Here is an 18,551-nt window from a genome sequence, read left to right as displayed (position 1 = left end):
CTCAATCTGCCTCTAAAGCTACTGGATATTATTCCCACTCATGATTGATTAAAAGCTGGTTGCTTTTACATTTATGTTAACCTTAGTTAGCTAAAGACTTTATGGCTGCTGACAGTACTTCAGATATTTTGTAGTCAGTCAGAGGAGCGTTACCCGTTCCGTGGGCAGCAGATGTCTTCGGCTGTTGTTCCCCGGACCAACGTGGCTCTGCGGGATGCCTTGTGTGTCAGTACATAACATTTTACAAATATTTTATGAGTGCTCCATGAAAGAGCGGTACTTGCCACGTGAATTTCACAAAGACAAAATTAGTCAATACTTTGTATCCCTGGGAAGAAGGAAAAGACTTTTTTTCCTCTCTTTTCGCTTGAACGCCTGCAGAGTCTTGCTCGGCAGGTTGGTTGGGACTCTTAGGTATCTGTACTAGACCAAGCTTTCCTTCCTTAGGGCCCAATGTGTTTCATACTGTGAGGAAATTTCCTATTTCATAGGAAATATTTACCCAGTTTAGGGTGAATTTTCCTTTTCCATGAGAAGAAAGCAGTGTTCTGATGAAACAAAAAGCTAAATCAGCTTTCCATCACTTTCCCCAGTACTTTCTGCTTTATTGCTCCTCTTGAAACTACACAGAGAAGTCATTCAAGTCCCGGTTTGACTGTACATGGCCTAGTAACCCTTCCGCACCTCGGACTTTACAGCACGCCAGTTAGTATCGATGACCTTCCAAAGCTTCTGTGGCTTAGAGAGGTAGGGATAGTTCGTTCTGGTCTAATTCTAAAAAGGCAGTGCTTTTAGTCTTTGTTACCTAGATCCAATATAACAACTTCATAAATACCATAGTAGCCACCTGTGAAATACTGGGATTCATTTTGCAGCAGGTTAGTTTGCGAGAAAACAAAATTTAGGCGTCTTCCCCTTCCTGTGGATCCTGGAGGGCAGACATACTTTTTTTTTTCTCATTTGCTTCACCTGCTGTCTTTCTGCAAGTGCTGCATTGAGCTACAAATACCTGACATGATGATTCCTGTTAAGTCATCTATCGATATATATGAACCCCTGCTTTCCTGACTGCCTAAAAATAAAGAAATTTAAAGCAGTAGCCAAACTGTAATTCAGGGAAACTTCGGGGGGGGGGGCAGGCATTAAATAGAGAATTGACTTTAGGGAAGTGAAGGTGTCCAAGGCAAGTGTCAGAGAAACTCTGCATTATACATTCCTTTAAAGATGCTTCAAGACTTACATATTCCATAAAAAATTGTGCTTGCCATAGCTGTCCCTTCTCCATCTGTTCTGTTTAAGGAGTGGCACTTGCTGTAGACTTATCTGCATGCTGCAGAGAAAACAATAATTTTGGCAAACTGGCATAACTGTATCTGGCTTTAAAAACATCTATTAAAAGCAATTTCTGGCAGTTTCTATCACAGCCCTCTTTTCTTTTTTTTTTTAAACTTTTGCCTATATTTTCTCTCTGTTTTGTGAGAAACAATTCCAGAGCAATTCTCTTCGAGCATTTGCATTTTGCCATTCGCTTACGTTGCGGGAGAACGATAGGAACGGTAGGAACTGCCGTTGTTGAGGCTTCCCTAAACGACTTGGTTCTGTAGATGCGTATCCAGAATGGTGTGGTGAAAATTTTAAAACTGCTTACTCGATCCAACATTTGCATAGCTCCCTCATATCAGAGGATAATTTCTAAAAAAAAAAAAAAAAAAAAAAAGCTAGTCTGTTTTAGAAATCTTAATGAAACACTTGTGTGAGCCAGTACTGTTTTGCTAAGCTGAGAATTGCATGTGGCTGGGTGCCTCAAAGCTGCTGTCTTGGAAATGTTGCTTTGCATTTAAAACGCATTTTTGATCTCAAAGTGGCTTGTGATTGTTGCTTGATTTAATCGCTTATATAGGTACCGCTCCCTTTTGCAGAATTTAAGAAAACTACGTGGTACAGCACGGCAATATGAGTGTGGTTTCCAGGTGCGATGGATTGGTAAAATCCTGTGCGGTCAGCCGAACTGTCGCCGAAGGAGCAGATATGTGGTCTCAGCATGTCGCCTGTTTCTCTTAGTAGTCCATTCAATGATTTATAATGCTCAAAACCTGTATTCAAACACGTGGCATCATCCGCATCAAAATCAGGTTTTTGTTTTCTCTGTACTACTTGATTAAAGTAAGGCAAATATTTACTGAGCGGCCGCTCAGATCTGTCCAGGTGCCTCCCTTCCTGCTAACAGGTGTCTTAGAAATTAGGAACTGAGACCCCTTGCTGCCAAACTGCTGCCCCAAATATTGCTGCCATGAGCAAAAAGGTAATTAGTTGTGGATTTTTGTGTGTTGGTTGGCTCTATTTTAACGCAGCCGTTGAAAACAGTTCTGCGTGGCTTTGACAGCGACTGGCAATGGAGTTTACTCCTGCTCCCTCATCTACGCAGTTAGAAAAAACCTCCAGGCAGCTGCATTTTAAAAGATCACAGGGAAGGTTCCCGTTCATGCTTTGCCCACTTTTTGCCTGCACCATCGCTGGATATGTGCAGCGCAGGCTGCTCCTCGTAGGCTAAGCTGCGTGCTTCTTGCTGTGTGGTTGCGCGAGGCTCCATCAGAGCCCTGTGAAGCTCTGCCGAATGATGCCAACGCTGCCATTTCAATTCAGTTTCTGCGACAGCAGTGTCTTAAAGTTTCAGGGTCTTCTGAATCAGCGAGAAGTAGCTGTTTGGTTTTTCTGGAGCATCTCTAGAGCAGAAAACAGCAGGGTGGAAGAGTTCCCCAGCGAGTGCCACCTGTGTTGCACGTGATGGTGCAGAATTGTGCGGGGATGCCTGCTCAGGTCAGCTGCATGGCTTAATAGTCCCTGCTGCGAGAGAACTTCTTTGCTCGGGTACGACACGGAATCACCGTAGCTCTGCTGCTTCTGGGCTGGGGTGTTTGCGCGGCTCTGCAGTCCGGTATGTGTGGATTCACCAGCCCAAGAATCTCTGGGTCCCTCGTCACTGCTTAAAATAGACATGCCTTTGGTTGGCTTGGTTGTGACAAAGATTTAAAACGTTGTGTAAAGTGTTACTAACAACCAGCAATGCAGTTTTCACTTGCCCGTTGTAAGTTTCTGTATCAGGCCTTCCTTGCCTTAAGCATAGTATTTAAATCCTAAAGTTTATTTAATTTTCCCGTTCTGATTCTTACATTTGCTGTCTCTCTCTCTCTCTCTCTCTCACCCCTCCATTCCATTTTCATCCTTTCTTTCCCTCTCTTGGATCCAATCCTGCCATGTGCTGGGTCTCCAGTCTTGCAGCAGAGGCCACTTGATTTACTAGTTTCTGTAGGTGGCCAACACCTCATAGAGATGTTTAGCACCTTGTTTCGCAGGTCCGTATCTCCATTTTTTCCTAGTAACAGCACTGGAACCTGCTTATGCTGTCTCTGTGACCTGCCCCTTGCCAGTCCCACCCTTTGTATCCATCTTCTTCCTTCAAGCGATCTCTCTCCTTTGTTGGTTTGGTTTGGGGTTTTTTTTTCTTATCCCCTTTCTGGGGAGAAAAGAGCTAACCCCAAGTGTTGCAAACCCATACAAAATGTATGCTTTTGGGGGGTCTTGCATCTTGTTCCAGGGCATTAGTTTGGCCACTGGAAACAGATTAATGGACTAACCAGACCATTGCTGAGAGGGCAGTGGGACCATCATGCTGGAAAAGCTAGCCATCGAATTGGGAGTTATTTGCACTCTGCAACGAAAGAATAATAGCAGCAGCAAGTGCAGAGACTCAGCTATTGGCCACCTTTTGTTTAAATATAAATAGATTCCTAGATTTGGGGATTTTAATTGGGTGGGTTGGTTGGTTGGTTGGTTTGGGTTTTTTTACTACTTCTTCCAGTGTCCTTACCAGTAAACCCCCAGTGTTTCCTTTAAGAGAGCCCTGGTACTTGATACTTCCTTCTAGTGCATTTTATTTCCTTTCAAACCTGCCCTAAAGAAGATGACATTATTCGGAAATGCAGATTTGGACAAAATTTTTAGAGATATTTGCAAGATGGGCAGTAGCAGTGATGAGGCCAGGGCTGAACAGGGATGCTTTAACTGGGGCACAGCACAAGGTCACCCAGTGTTTTGCAGTGTGTTTGCCCTTGTCAAGTAAACCTCTGAGAGTCTGTTGGTATCACTGAAGAAAGGAAGGCGTTCTTTCTAGTAAATAGAAAATAAATCACTAAGGGGGTGACTCATCACACTCCACCCGTAAGTTCATAGGTGGCCACTGCAAATCATGGAGCATCAATGTCAAGGGCTACATTTGTCACAAACCGCTCAGTAGGTAGCGAAAACCTTACCATCAGTAATTTGATGGGGAATGTAATGGCAGATGAATCGTTTCGAGCATGATTAAAACAGATAATTTCTCGTACTGCCACAAAACTACCATCTGGTAAGATTTGCTGTGTAAAGAAGCTCATGGTCAGCTGAATACGTAAATTCTTCTCAGCAGATAACATGTCCGTGTACGTTTGAATTGACGGAGACTCAGCAATATAGCCGTGTTACATCTTTTGCTGACAGCACAGTATTACTGGCAGGATGGATGAGTGCCTGTTACACAGACTCAGAATAATTCCCTTTGCATATGTGCAATTTCCCTGCAAAGCAGGAATTAAGACACTCGGGTAACCACAATTGTATGAAATGTTATGTTGCTACACAATCATTTAGACATAAATAGATTTTTTTTTTTTCCCCCTCATTAAGGAAAGATGGAAGGGCAGAAGGAGTTGGCAGGGAGTGACTTGTAACTTCTAGTTTGCTGACTCAAGACTAGTATGCTAGCAACTACGCTGTGCTACCAACAGAAAAATGTTCTGAAGACACTGTGAAGCAGGGATGGCTAGTCTTATTACTGTTTGCAGATGTTGACATCACATGAAACAGCTAGCGTTGCTTAGGCCCACTATTGACAACTCTTAGATGAGAGGCCAAAGCTGAAATAAGAGTAGAGTTTGGATTTTTATTTTTTTTTTTTAAAAGGATGTGGGTGTGATGAAAGTGGTGAAGGTTTTGCCTTTGTTTCTATTATAGATGGAATGTCTGGCGTGATTATAAGTATCTAGTTTATTTGAAATATAACTTGAAATTCCTTTTACTGTTTGATTAACAGCATTGCCTTAATATCTTCCAAGTTTTCACTAAGCCCTGTGCTTTATAATGTGACATTCCCAGGAAACAGGAGGCATCATCTGTCAGAAGACAGGAAACATGCAATGATTAAATGCGTTTTATTGTTTTCTGTGAAACTGTGCCCAGTTTCTCCCTCTTAATGTGGGCAGATGGAATTTTCAAGAGCTTTTGTTGTTATACTGAAAAGATTTTAGGCCTCATTTTTACAAATGTAAACAATGTATTAAAAAAAAAAAAAAAATCTTAAAACCCCCAAATATTACTTAGCTTTAGATGACAAATTATAAATTATTTATTTATTAGCTGAAACATCAAGCTAGAAGAACTAACTTGATTTGTTTCATGAAAAGAAATATTCAGATTTCTTCCTTTGTAGCGACCACCGCTCCTACAGCTTGGAATACCAATAACCTTTTGGCGGGGGGCGGGGAGGAGATGCTCTGCCAGCAATAGCAGCAGTAACAATAATTGGGGTTTTTTGCGATTTTGCTTTATTAAGACTTTAAATCACCCAAGTGGCAATTGTCCTGATACCCAGATGAATTCTGTTTGAAACAGCACTTACCTAGCCTTTAGGACCCTTCGTGTTTCTTGGCAGAGCGGGGTGAATTGCTGCAGCTGGAGCGCGTCGCTGACGACGACTGTTCCTGTAAAACAGTTGCAGTCTCCTTCGTGTAACTGAGCTTCAGGTTCTTAACGTTTGCCTGCGCAGCTTGGGAAATGAGAAAGTTGGAAGATACCGGTGGCCTAGGGTCGTGTTGTGGGTTCTGTGGGTGACACCAAGCCTCTGGCAGGCTGATAAAGTGATAATTAACCGTCGGGAAAGTGACCGAAATCTCCAGGCAGAAACTGCGGAGACAAACCGTGTTGCACATGGGAGTGGAAAGAAACATCGAGATGTTGCTTGGCAATGTAATCTGTTTTGTTAGTCTGCAGGCGAAAAGCAAGCTGACTTCATATAGACAGAATTTCCTGGGGAAAATAGTTTTGGACCTAAAAAAAATAATACATTAAACCCTGTTATTGGGAGTATATGCAAAATGGTTACTATGTCAGATAACCAATGATCATTTAGGCTTTGATTGATTATCATTTACTTTTCTGATTAATGTTCGTTACCATGTGAGCTTATTTCCAGTTTCTGGATACTGCTGTGTTTTAGAAATAAGTATTTTTTTGCTGATCACAGAAGGATGTTGGAACATGGGTGAGACAGCCTCATATGATGTGGAGTTTGAACAATGGAGAGTTTAAATTAGGATTTGCAACTATCAGGCATAAGGCCGCAGAAGACACCTTTTCAGCTGAAAACACATAGCTTACAGTCAAGTAAGTGGTTCTGTTTAATCATCAACTGTCAGGCTGCGATGCAGTATGGCTGTGACCAGAGCGCTAAAATGGGTAAAGGAACAGAGACACCATGCTTTAGAGATTAGCAAAGAAATTTGCCCCTTACCAAGTATGTGAAACAGCAAAAATGAGATTAAATCTAATTGATTAATCACCTTGATTTCATTTTTTTTCCTTTTAAATCTTGCTTGATGTGCCAGTTTCATTAAATACATTAATTGCTTGTGGTTTGCAGTGTTTCCTGAGTGGAAAATGCCTTCCTGTTGATTGTGCCATCCGGCTGTTAGATCCCAGTGTGTAAATGAAATCAAACGCGTGTGTGCGTGCTTACCTCTGTCCCTTCTCCGATTGATTTTAAGGTGACGACACGATGACAGGAGACGGAGGAGAGTACCTCAGGCCAGAAGACCTCAGAGAACTAGGAGATGACTCTTTACCAAGCAGCCAGTTCTTAGATGGTATGAACTACCTAAGGTACAGCTTGGAAGGAGGACGATCTGACAGGTATTTGCCTGGACACATACCTTTTCTTATGCTAATTCTGCACACGGGTTGTTACAAATGTTTGAAATCCCTTTCTCAGGGTCTTTAGCTCAAGGGAGACATGGGATGCACTTGTCAACGTTTCTTTATTACGTATGTCAGTATGGCAGTCGCCGCTTTGGAGGAGGAAGGCGTGACCAGGAGGAATATTTCCTGACCAGTCCAGAAATTAATACGTTTGGCACTAATACTGTACTTGGAGTCTAGTGAAGAATTTGTTTGTGATTCTTTTTTGGGTCTTGAAAAGGCATCGCTTGCTTTATTGCCATTGCGGTCAGGCAAATGAAGAAGAGTCCAGCTGTCTATGGAAAGGGCTCATGAATCATCCCCATCTCCTCCCGTCATGGGGATGAGTGGAGAAGTGGACAGGGTGTTTTAGCGTTAGGTGGGCCAACTTTTTAGAGTAGTTCGCTGGCTATAGATATAAGGAAAGGAGCAACGGACTTGGTCATTCCGCGTCGGATTGGCAGTGAGTATATTGTCAGCAAGCACATTGACTCTGTTTCCTCAGGGTTGAATTAGCAGGAAGGAGAATCATTTTTCTTCTACTGGCACAGCACAGTATTTATGTTGTAAATGAAAAAAAGAACGCGTGTTCAGTCCAGAAAACTTACTGATTTGCTTATATCCAACAAGTTGAACTTAAGCCTTAGATGTATTTGCGGAATAATACTACCTGTAGCTTTAATCCTTTTTAGTTTTTTTAATTTTATTTTAGAGCATGTCACTATAGTCTACAAAAAATACAGAGTCCGCTTTTCAAAATGAGAGCCTCTACTGGCGAGCGTTAAGTGTAGACTCAAACTGGCAGATGCACACCCACAGTTCTAGTTTAGAACAGGCTACCCAGGCATTCCCGTTTGAAAAAGACAATGTGTAGCGTAAATCAGTAATGTCTCCAGATTTACTGCCTTTAGAATTGGGGTTCAGTAAAGGGGGGAAAAAAAAAAAAAAAAGTAAGTTGAGATGGTGGCAACTGAAGGAATTTTTAACCTACCTCATTTTCTAGTCTTGATTTTTATTCTGGCAGCGTTTCCGAAGCTCAGTGAAATCAGTAGGATCCGTTCTGTTTGCTTCAGTAGGCTATGAATTGCTCCTGGAACAAAAGATGTCAGGAAACAGTTCGGTTTGCCTCACAGCATGTGTAAATCCCTCGTCATTCAGGTCTTAGAAGCTTGGAGTCTTTGTTGGGTTTTAGACAGCTCCAGTGAATCCACTGAAAACAAAGTGACTGTGTGGCTTTTTAAGTCTCAGAGGATGTTTATGAACTACATCAGAATGCTTAAACATGAAGACCGTTTATCAGGCGCTTTCAATGGTAACAAAATTTATTGGTTTGTGGGGGTTTTTTTAAATTTTAAGACGTGTAGAAATGATCGTGTAGGCAAGTGTTAAGCCAGTTTCTGCTCCCTCCTAGAATATTTTAGCTTTTAAATACTGTCAGTGGATTTCACTGGCTCGTAATTGATGTGTTCTGTTTTGTGTTGCATGAAAATTATTTCACATCCTGTATTAAGCACGATTATATTGAAATGAAGCAAAATCATAAAGGGAGAAAGAATGAAAGAAAAAAGTGCATCTTCCTAACTCCATGGTCTCATTTTCTGTCACTGTCAGGTTACTGGTTGTAAGAATTTTCACAGAGACTGCTTAAATTATTTTGCTTTTGCTTTAATGTGATTTTCATTGCATTATACTGACTTTGGATTTTCAAGAAGTTCAGTAAAGCGAAATAGTGTTAGCAGTCTAAACTCATGTAATCTTATGCATTAAACAATTTGATTTAAAACCATATCTTTTTCTTTTGTAACCATCTTCCCTATTTATTTTATTTCTCTCTCCCCTTCATTCTTTTTCATATGCTTTCATTAGCACCATGCCCAGGTAGGTATAACATAGCATGAAAACATGTTGTCCTGATATCCTTCTGTGGCACTTGTCTCTGTTCATCCATTTTGGAGGCCTGCTGTATGCCAGAAAATTGATTTGGGGAACCAAACGAACGATGCTGCTGTTGGAGATAGTTATAGTCTCAAATGCTTATGATAAGTAGGGTGAATACTGATCCAACAGTGCGCTCTGTCTAGAAAGATCGCGCTATGACGTAGCCGCCGTCCCACAGAAACGTCCCTGATGGCTGCACAGATGCTTTAGCAAGGATCAGGGGAGTTGCGCTAGATGACAAGAGCTGTTAGCTGTCCTGCTGTCACCGTGCTGCTGGGCAGGTTAGCCATTTTCCTTCTCTGTGTGCAGAAACAGTGGTAGAATTAAAGGAAAAAAGAACCAGAATAGACTACACTAGCTGGATTCTCCCTCTGGATAGCGAGAGCCAGAACTGATTTGGGCCGTATCGGATCACCAGTATGTGAAAAGACTCCGTTTCGTTGTAAGGCCCTTCCACATTTCTGGTCTGTGACAGATGCGAGGAAAGGTTTCAGTCTTTAGAGAAACTTTTTCAAGGCTGATTTATACAGTTTTCAGTGATGCCAGGTTCTTTTCCCAGCTCCTGAAGTGACATATACTTCCCACAAGCAGAGGTACGCCCAGCTAGGCTAGAGGCTGCCGGAGCTCTGTCCAGGCTGGCACGTGGATGTGTGCTGCAACAGGGTCTCCCAGTCATCCAGAAACTTGACTCGAGTATGCTGCTCGTATTTCCTGGATACCACCTGGGCTTTATCCAGGGCTTAGAAGAGGTGGGCGATACATGCCTGTGCATCGCCTAACACGGGCAAGACAGGCTGTTGTGTTCAGGAGCTTTGTAGCATTCCTGGGTTCCACAGTTCAGTCTCTGGGGCCGAGCGCTATTGACCTCACAACGCCCGTGACTTAAGATTTATTGACCGGATTTGGAAAGAATCTGTAATTAGACATCCATTTTGTCTCTGCGATTTGGATTGGTGGGGTTTTTGCAGGATTCCCAAAGACTTATTACAGTAATAATAAGTTCTGTTCAGTGCCACTACGCTTCCATAACTGGACTGTCATTTCTCTACCTTTATTTCAAAGTCTCAGAAGCAGAGACCTTTTACCTGCTGGTTTGCTCTACATTTAGCTGGTACAGCACGCAGAAGAGGGGCAGTGTCATCTGAACACTAGTTTTGAAATTAAGTGTAGCAGGAAATTCTAATTCTAACCTTGTGATTTACTGCAGACCTCGGTCATGCTTGTGCATACCTTGCCTGTAGATAAAGTCCATACCCTCAAGGTACTGGATATTTACTGGAGCTTACATACAGGTACTCCATAGTGGATATGTACTGGGCTACTTGTAGCGGTGGTAGTAGCAGGAGAATATGGACAAAATCACCCTACAGATAACCAGTCAAACCTAGTACGTGCTTCCTTTCGTTCCGTACCCGAATAGCAGAACCTGCAACTTGGATGGTGGCCCTCTTACGAGCATTGCATGGCACAGCAAAGCAGTTCTGAAAGTGTCAAACATCGAAATGAATAAAGGATAGTGATGGCAAATGGGGTCTGCTACTGCGGCTTATTTTTCAACCAAAGAACAAACGTTCACTGAAGTGCTCTTGTTGTGAACAAGCGAGGTGTGCTCTGCCTACCCAATTCACACTAAAATGTTTAACCAAAATACTCTTCAGTCAAGATTGCTGTTCATAATTTTTTTCTGAAATGTTATATGCAGACAGTTAGGGTGAACTTCTGTCCCTATTGAAATTTCGTTGGTTGTTTTAATGGCATCAGAATTTTATTCCAGAAAGGCATAATTCCAATAATACCAGCCTTACATGTCTCACCTCTTCCACTTGTCTGGGTGAAAGACATTTCATGACTTGTTAGAGAGATTATTTATTGTTGGTTTGGGGTTTTTCTCAAGACTTTCCTAAGGCTGATACTTGTGTAATACCTATCTTTGCTTTCGGTTTTGTACAATCCATCTAGTGCACTAAATAGGCCATTGGTATAAGTCAATGATCGGTAGCGTTGATTATTCTTCAATGCAATATATTTTTAATAAAAATGAGATAACCATTTGCTTTTAAAAATGGATCAAAAAAATTATTGTGTGAATGTAGCTATTGTTAAAAATGGCTGACTGCTCTGATTCAGATGGTAAAACATGATTTCCAACAAGATCTGCATTTAAAGCACTCGAATCTCGTGTCCATACCGTACACATGACTTTTTTATTGCTAACTGCTGATAATTATCCCTTAAAAAACTTTGTATCTGGATAAATGGCCTATTGTTCTGAGCCAGCATGTTAGTCATTATGAGTACTACTCATGGATGTGTAAGCCATGAAAATAAACCTGCTGCCTTCAGTTATACGTACTATATTCCTCAAGATACAGAACAACATCACAGAGCGCACGTACGACATCTGAAGGTGGCTGATCTGTTGTTAAAAATCACTCTTGTAATACTGCTGCTAGTAAATATTTAAAGGACGAAGCTGGTGCTATTTGGTAGCAGCAACCCCATTTACCTCAATACGTCCTTCTGTGGTGTCTTGTGTTTTTGCTTTTTTTTTTTTTTTTTGCTTTTTGCTGGTGGATGCTGCAGTTACATTCTGAGCCAGTGCTTGGAAGCAGCTTATTTACTGCCTTGCATCTCGCATTGCTACAGCAACCGGTTTTCTGTAGAGCTGTGTGTACTTACAAAGAAAACAGTGCTCGCATTTGGACTGCCTCTCTAAAGATGCTGTTGGCATAGGGAGGAGGAAATTTGTTTTACACAGGAGCTTGCGGCTGGCCACAGTTCACCTTGCTGTGTGTACCTTCCAGGGGACAATATCAATTATTTACAGTTTTAAGGGGAGAGACTAGATCATAACAAAGCTTCGGAGAGAGTCATGTCAGCGTTTCTTCAGGTTTTCCGTAGCGGTTTGCTTGTGTGACGAAGCAGGAAAGAGAACTTCTCCAAAGAGCCTTACTTGAAAGAAATTCATGCTCTTTATTATCAGGAGATTATCCTGCCACAAAGCCAAGTATAAAGTATTTGTGAGTATAAAATAAACCGTCGTCTAGATAAATCTCTAGGTTCTGCGTTTTGAAGCAAGTCAGTCAGTCAAAAGACTTTGTGGCCCTTGGTCAGAAAGGTAGCACAGCACAGATTTGTACAGCTCTGTTTTCCCCCCCGTGACTATTATCTACTCCCCCTGGAAGCTGCATCATATTGCTAATAGCACGCTTTTTTCATTCTCCCACTCGATCTATCATGACACCTTTCCAACATCATCTGTACTGCTGATATATTGCTATGGCATCCTACCAACCTACCAGCCTGCGATCCTTCAGTTCAGACAGGTCGCACACGTTGAGCCATGCCTCCTACCTGAGGGACAGTGCCATGATCGACGACACGGTTGTAATCCCCAGCCAGCAGGTAAGCAAATTCTCTTAAATTCACTTACCGGTTGGGTAAATACAGAAATAGGAAAATGATTACAGTTTAGATTGTACTAATGATACCATGTCGTGTATGCTGCTTTGTTGATTTTGATACAAATCTAATTTTCATTGATATTTAAGGGCGTATTATGCTGTGCAATACTGAACTCTGTTCCAAACTAAATGGAGAAGCTGTGGGAGTATAGCACAGGGACTGTCTTTGTGATCTTCTTCATTTTAACTGATTTTTGAATGATGCTAACAGCCACTGGGCTAAATACTCAGGTGATCTAATGAACTGAAGGCCGTTGTCCTCAAAGAGACTATCCTGAAACATGCTTGTAGTTAAAAAAAAGAAAGAAAAAAAAAAAAAGAGATTTAGGAAGTGCCACTTCGGTAAATCACAGCTTTCATTTCACTGGGACCACTAAGATATGGTTACTTTGAGCAAGTACAAAATGTTACAATGAGGGGGTTCTAATATCTTAATGCTGTCATTACTCCTTTGTTTTCTTTTTTAAAAAAGTTTAAATGCTTTAGGCGGTACTATGCGAAATACGTCATCTGATTGTTTGGTTGATTAATTGATTTTATTGTAGTAAAAAGGAGGGTTTTTTGCTTACCAAGGTAACAACTCTGGCCAAAGAAGCTGAAAGGAATTCATATCGCTTAAGCTGGGGCCCTGAAAACTTGGACAATGTGGCTCTTTCTTCCAGCCCTATTCATTCAGGGTGAGTGTATCAATTAGCATTATACTAAAAAAAGAGAAACAGAATACCTGCAGTGGCAGCAGCTTCAACTAATGCTTAACTAGGGGTTGTATTTTAATTCATTGCCTCCTAGAGCTGTCAATAAATTGTTATGATCTCTTAAGCTGTGACAATCAAGCAAGGCTGAGGACCAAGACTATGCGCTGAAATCACTGCAAGTCAGTGAGCTTTCGGTCAAGCTCAAGAGGAACGAACGAGATAATTGACACGCGCACACACACGCGTTTGTGTGAATTTTACGGACAAATAAATACAGTGCCTTTTTAAAGTTAGTAATTATTGAGACCGAGGGCCTAATCGGTCCAGATGGTGAGTCATTCCTATGCTAGTGAAGTAGTTTAGGTGAGCACCAACTCTCGTGTTTGGCATGATTACTGAAAAAAGAAACCAAGGATTTTAAATTACGTGAACTATCTCATAGACAAGCAACCTAAATATCATGTGCTTTACACATATTTGGCCACTATGTTCATGCATTCTCACCACGGGCTCTTTGTAAGTATTTGCATTTAGGCAAGCTCATTGAAATGGAGCAAGACGGGTGAAAATGCAGGCCCAGCCAAATTCATGCGTAACAAAGCTTACCCTGGTTGGCCTCAAAATCTGTGAGCGCAGTGGTTTTAAGTGCTCTTCCTTACTGCGTTTTAAGTAATTTTATTCTTTACACTGAATTCTACGCTTGTGCCCTGCCGTCAGATTTGATGAGGCATGTGCAGGTGAATTCATAAGAAATGGATGTCACGAGAAAGCATTTAATTTCTGCGGAGCTATGTTGTATGCAGCGTGGCTGGACACCACAAGGAGAAAGATTGTTGTTGTTGTTAGTCTCAAATGAGTTTGCAACAGTCTTACAGTGCATATCTTTCAAAAAATAGCACTGGAGTCCCACTCGGAACGACAGGCAGTCCTGGTCTAGAAGAGGAACAATATTGTCATAGCTGCAGCTGCACCTGGGCTGGTTTGTGACATACATGAGAAGGTGGTTTGGTTGTTAGCTGGTGGCAGGGTATTTGGCTGTGACCAGTCTGGTTTGGATTTGCTTTTCTTGAGCTCCAAAACTAACAAATTAAATGAAAGTACTTCATGCGTACAGTACGCATGTGTTTATATGTATGTCAATATGTAAGCTTTAAAAGGGTTTTGGTGGTTTATTCTAACCCTAAGCAGTTTACAGACTTTTTCCAAAGGAGGTATTATTTTTCACTTTCAGCAAGGTAGGTCTTCCCAGTGATTGCAAGGGATGAACTAAACACTTTTCTAGAAGAGTGGCATTTATTTCTTGGATATGCAAGCATTTTGTGTTTTTCTTTTCAAAAATATTAGTGATATTTAGATCTTTTTGGATGACCAAGATGCTAGTGGTAGGATAAGAATATCGGAGCAACGCTCTCTGCAGCCTCGTATGAAATAATGACGTTTAACACGACACAAACTCTGTTCTTCTTGTTCTACATACCAACTAGCTTGCCACTAAATGTGGTAATAAAGAAACCTGTAATAATGATTACTCAGCCTTTGGAGAAGACTGTACAGCAGGTCATTTTGATCTTGCTTAGATTTGTCTGAGCCGTTAAGTTATCCTAAACTGTCGGGGTGCATCTTGTTCACATCTGTTTTTTAGGAAAACACATTGACTAGTAGAGTTTCGCTTGTAAGACCTTATTTTAAAAGTGAAACGATGGTTGAAGTACTGCGTGCATGATCGCTGCATTCGCTTAGCTGGAACAACAACAAATATGTTTGTCACTTATAGCCCTCCCGTCACCTACACCCCCCTTCGCGCACAGACACGCGCTGTTACCAGGTTCTGACGAGCTAGCAACGCTGCTGACATTTCAGGTGCACGCACTGAAGTGGTATCTGTCTGTCATGAGAGAAAACTCTTAGTGTTTGAAAAGAAATCCTCTATAAATGTTGTTAGTGGCTTTAAGCAAGGGTATGGCCTTGATTTTGCCCAAGACACTGGAAACGCAGTGAATTCAGACCGTGTTTTTATAAAGTAACACGTCAGCAAAGTATCGGACGGTAATTTATTTGGCACGGATGATCTTAATTTTGTTTTCTGTGCCATCTGAGGGAAAAAAATGATGCTATTCTCTCCCTGCCCTGCTTGAGTGGCTAACCCCGAATCGTTGTTGGGTTCTTACTGATCTCCCACGGCAGGGAAGTGTTTCTGTGGATCACAGTCTAACACCCCCAAGCAAAAGGATAAATTTATAGAGAACTGTTCTCTTGGTGTGGAACGTCACAGGCATATGTTTCAGCCTTTGCAGAACTAATCAAAACTTCTGTATCTGAAATTTTAGAAGGGGAAGAAGTTTTAACCATCCATTTAAAATTTAAATGTAACGTTTCAATGCGTCGATCATTTCATCGCTAAGGACAGAAAAGCAAGATCTTTGGTCAGTCTTTGGTAGCCACTTTGAAACCAAGAAAATGATTCTCTCTTAAGAGGTGACACTCTTCTGGTGCTCACAATCTCAACATAAACAGCTCCTGGTCATTTTACACGGCCAACAGGTTCCAAATAGTTTCGAACATTGGCTGAAGGAAAAAGTAGAAATTCCTGCATTTAAACTTCCTTTCAGCAAATCAGATTTGCTTCTCCTGATCAAACTATCTGATCTTACATATCGAGCAAAGCTAAGGATCTCTGAATACGCCAGAAAGTTTGGGTGCTAACTATCCAATGAGATAGAGTTTTATTGCTTTGCGGGTAATACTAGGGGATATTGTGTATAATTTCCTGCTAAAGCGTTACGAGACATGCAACTAATGTCTACATAAATGCAAGTGCATTTCACAATTTTAATCTCATACCTCACTATATCCTATTGTTGGAAGAACACGTATCTTTTCATTCATTTGGGAGCAAGAAACCACTGAACTGAAAGATTTCTTTTCACTCGCAGCATTTTAGACCTTGCTTGCCAGTCTCATATTCTTATATCTCTATCACCCACAGCAGCTAAGTGTGAATGGTAAAGATAAGGCTAACCGTAAAATTTTAAAGTATAAATTATGTGCAAAATGATGTTGTTTTCATACTTGGGTTCTGGTGATACAGTGTAAAAAGTTTCTGCAATTTAGTTGTATAGATTCTATTTGTAAGAATTTTACTGACAAATGCGTACAGGTATGGTAGAGGAGAGGAGAGGCAAATCCGACCTATTGTCAGGAGCACGGCACTGGGAGGAAGGAGCTTTGATATTAACTTGCTTTTGTGTTCCAGAGCAAGATATGTAGCAGCTCTGCAGGTTTTCCAGCTCTGACTTGCTCACAGTAAAATTCCTCTTTAAGGAAAGCTACTGATTTCTTTTATATAATTTGATGAAGAAGTTCCTAGCTGACGAATAGATAACCCAAGTGTATTGGTACTTGTATCTCACAAAATTAACCAGTTGGGATATTATCAGTGAATTTACCTTTCTGGAAGTTGTTGCTTCCATCAATGAAAAAGGGAGAAGGATGAGGGAGTGGGCAGCTCGAACTGTGACAAATAATGTGAATTATCGTTCTTAGCTGCATGTCTGCCAAAAAGGAGACTGGATCCTTGCTAACAAGGTAAACAAAATATATTTCAAGTGTTATATTTTGAATCCATAATATTGTTTTCCCCAATGTGAGATTAATTTCCTGGAAACAGGACCTGGCAGCGACCAGCTGATAGTCATTTCTAAAATCTGAAATTATTTCAAATTCTGCGGTTGCCTTTATGACCTTTATTGAGAAAGTTACAATGAGGGAAACCAGCAGGTGTGTTTCACTAATAGCAAATTGCTGTTCATGTCAGTGGAAGAAAATGGCAATGGAGATATACGTAATAAAAAAGCAACCTCAGAAAACTAACTGGCCGTGTGACACGTTACTCGGAGCCTAAACGGGTCAAACCGAACGTTTGAAATTTGTCGTTCTGTAGTGCAGAACAAAAGGAGGACAAGAAACATGTTGAAATGGAAGAAAGTGGAGGACAGAATATATTGATAGGAAATTGGAAGAGAAGAAAATCCACGATTTATTGTGTTATCAGAAACACTGCCTGGAATTACCTTAGATACCTTACCCTTTGATATACCACGGTCCAAAGTTTAGATGTGGATACCGAAACCAAGCAGCATTTCCTCTGCTCTGGCTCTGAAAGACTTACTCAGAATCTAACTGTACGGTTTGGGTATCTGACTTCCAGTTTAAGAATGTACGTAGAGAAACCAGATCGCTCTAGCTTTACTGCTGTAGTAGTAGAAACCATTTGTAACCAAGGATGTTTTATGTAGGCTTAATTTCCATACTCACTCCTACCTTCCCACATGTAATGAATATGCATATATATGTATATGTTCACGTATTTAATTTAGAAATCTGTTTCATTTTTCCGCTATTTCGGTATTTCATTTAACTCATTCTTTTTTTTTTTTCCCCTTTCTTTTCCTTTTTGATGTTAAATCATCTGTTCTATTGCAGATGCTCTTCTCCATGTCTTGATCATGACAACAGCAGGTGAACTTCTGCATAATTTCTTTCTTTAATACATTGCACTTCTCACCCACCCTATTTATCCTTCTCTCTTACCTCACTTCAGGATGCTTTAGTGTTTTGATAGTGCACGTTAGCCGAGAGAAAAAACAATCTGCTCCAGTGGTAATAGTTACACAAGGCCCTATTTCTCTTCTTACACAGTTGTGTAAGTGTCCACTTTCTCCCCTCTGCTGTGTCCTCTATTAGAAAAAAAAATACCGGACACACAATAAGTCCACTGCAAAAAAATCTTAACAAAGCTCCTTATACATTCCTAGATTGTTTTAACCATTGATTTAATTAACAATACATTTTCTCTGTTGGTGGCATAGCTTAATTAAAAAGAAGGAAACACACACAGCCCCCTCCCAAATAATCCAACACAAACCATTGTAGATAAGTTTAGTTTCAACTGTTAAATTACAAAGTGGGCCTTTTTTCTCACTCGTATACATAAAAAATATTGCAGAGCCACTCCCTAAGCCACATTTTCCAAATTGCGCCACTGTATTGGAACTAGTAAAATAACAGCGCAGACCCGGTACATTTAATTTCCCGTGCCGCAGGCATTTTTTGTGTGACCTCGGTTAATCGGGGCTTGAATCACTGGCACGCTGCATCCTGCACGGGACGCCTGCGCGGTACCTTCCCAAAGGAGATTATCTTCGCTTGGCAAACTGTTTATTGGCACGGTACCTCTTTGGCTCCTTTAGCATAACCGTAGAAAGGTGAAAATCTTCTCAAATATTCAGCTGTGCAAAATTATTCAATGGCTAAATAAAACCCCCACGCTACAAACCTGTATTTTTAGGTGATATCACTCAGTCTCTCTGTAGTTGGCTAGCGCAGTGAAGAGAGCGTAACAGAAGTT

General features: G+C 41.0%; 1 protein-coding gene across 11 annotated transcripts in view; it reads left to right on the top strand.

The window, feature by feature from the left end:
- Window positions 1–18,551, top strand: part of ANK2 (ankyrin 2) — a 345,813-nt gene that overhangs the window by 275,465 nt on the left and 51,797 nt on the right. For 7 of the 11 annotated variants that reach the window (XM_054823151.1, XM_054823152.1, XM_054823147.1 and 4 more), the window contains 3 exons: window positions 6,858–7,002; window positions 12,288–12,390; window positions 13,023–13,126. In XM_054823151.1, coding sequence (XP_054679126.1) covers window positions 6,858–7,002; window positions 12,288–12,390; window positions 13,023–13,126 — 352 coding nt within the window. Of the gene's footprint in view, window positions 1–6,857; window positions 7,003–12,287; window positions 12,391–13,022; window positions 13,127–16,687; window positions 16,730–17,626; window positions 17,663–18,551 lie in introns of all 11 variants that reach the window. The other 4 variants (XM_054823150.1, XM_054823144.1, XM_054823142.1 and 1 more) reach the window with 2 other exon arrangements.

The sequence above is a fragment of the Grus americana genome, chromosome 4, assembly GCF_028858705.1.
Source record: "Grus americana isolate bGruAme1 chromosome 4, bGruAme1.mat, whole genome shotgun sequence".
In the NCBI taxonomy this organism is placed as follows: Eukaryota; Metazoa; Chordata; class Aves; order Gruiformes; family Gruidae; genus Grus; species Grus americana.
This window is presented reverse-complemented; position numbering and strand designations above follow the sequence as displayed.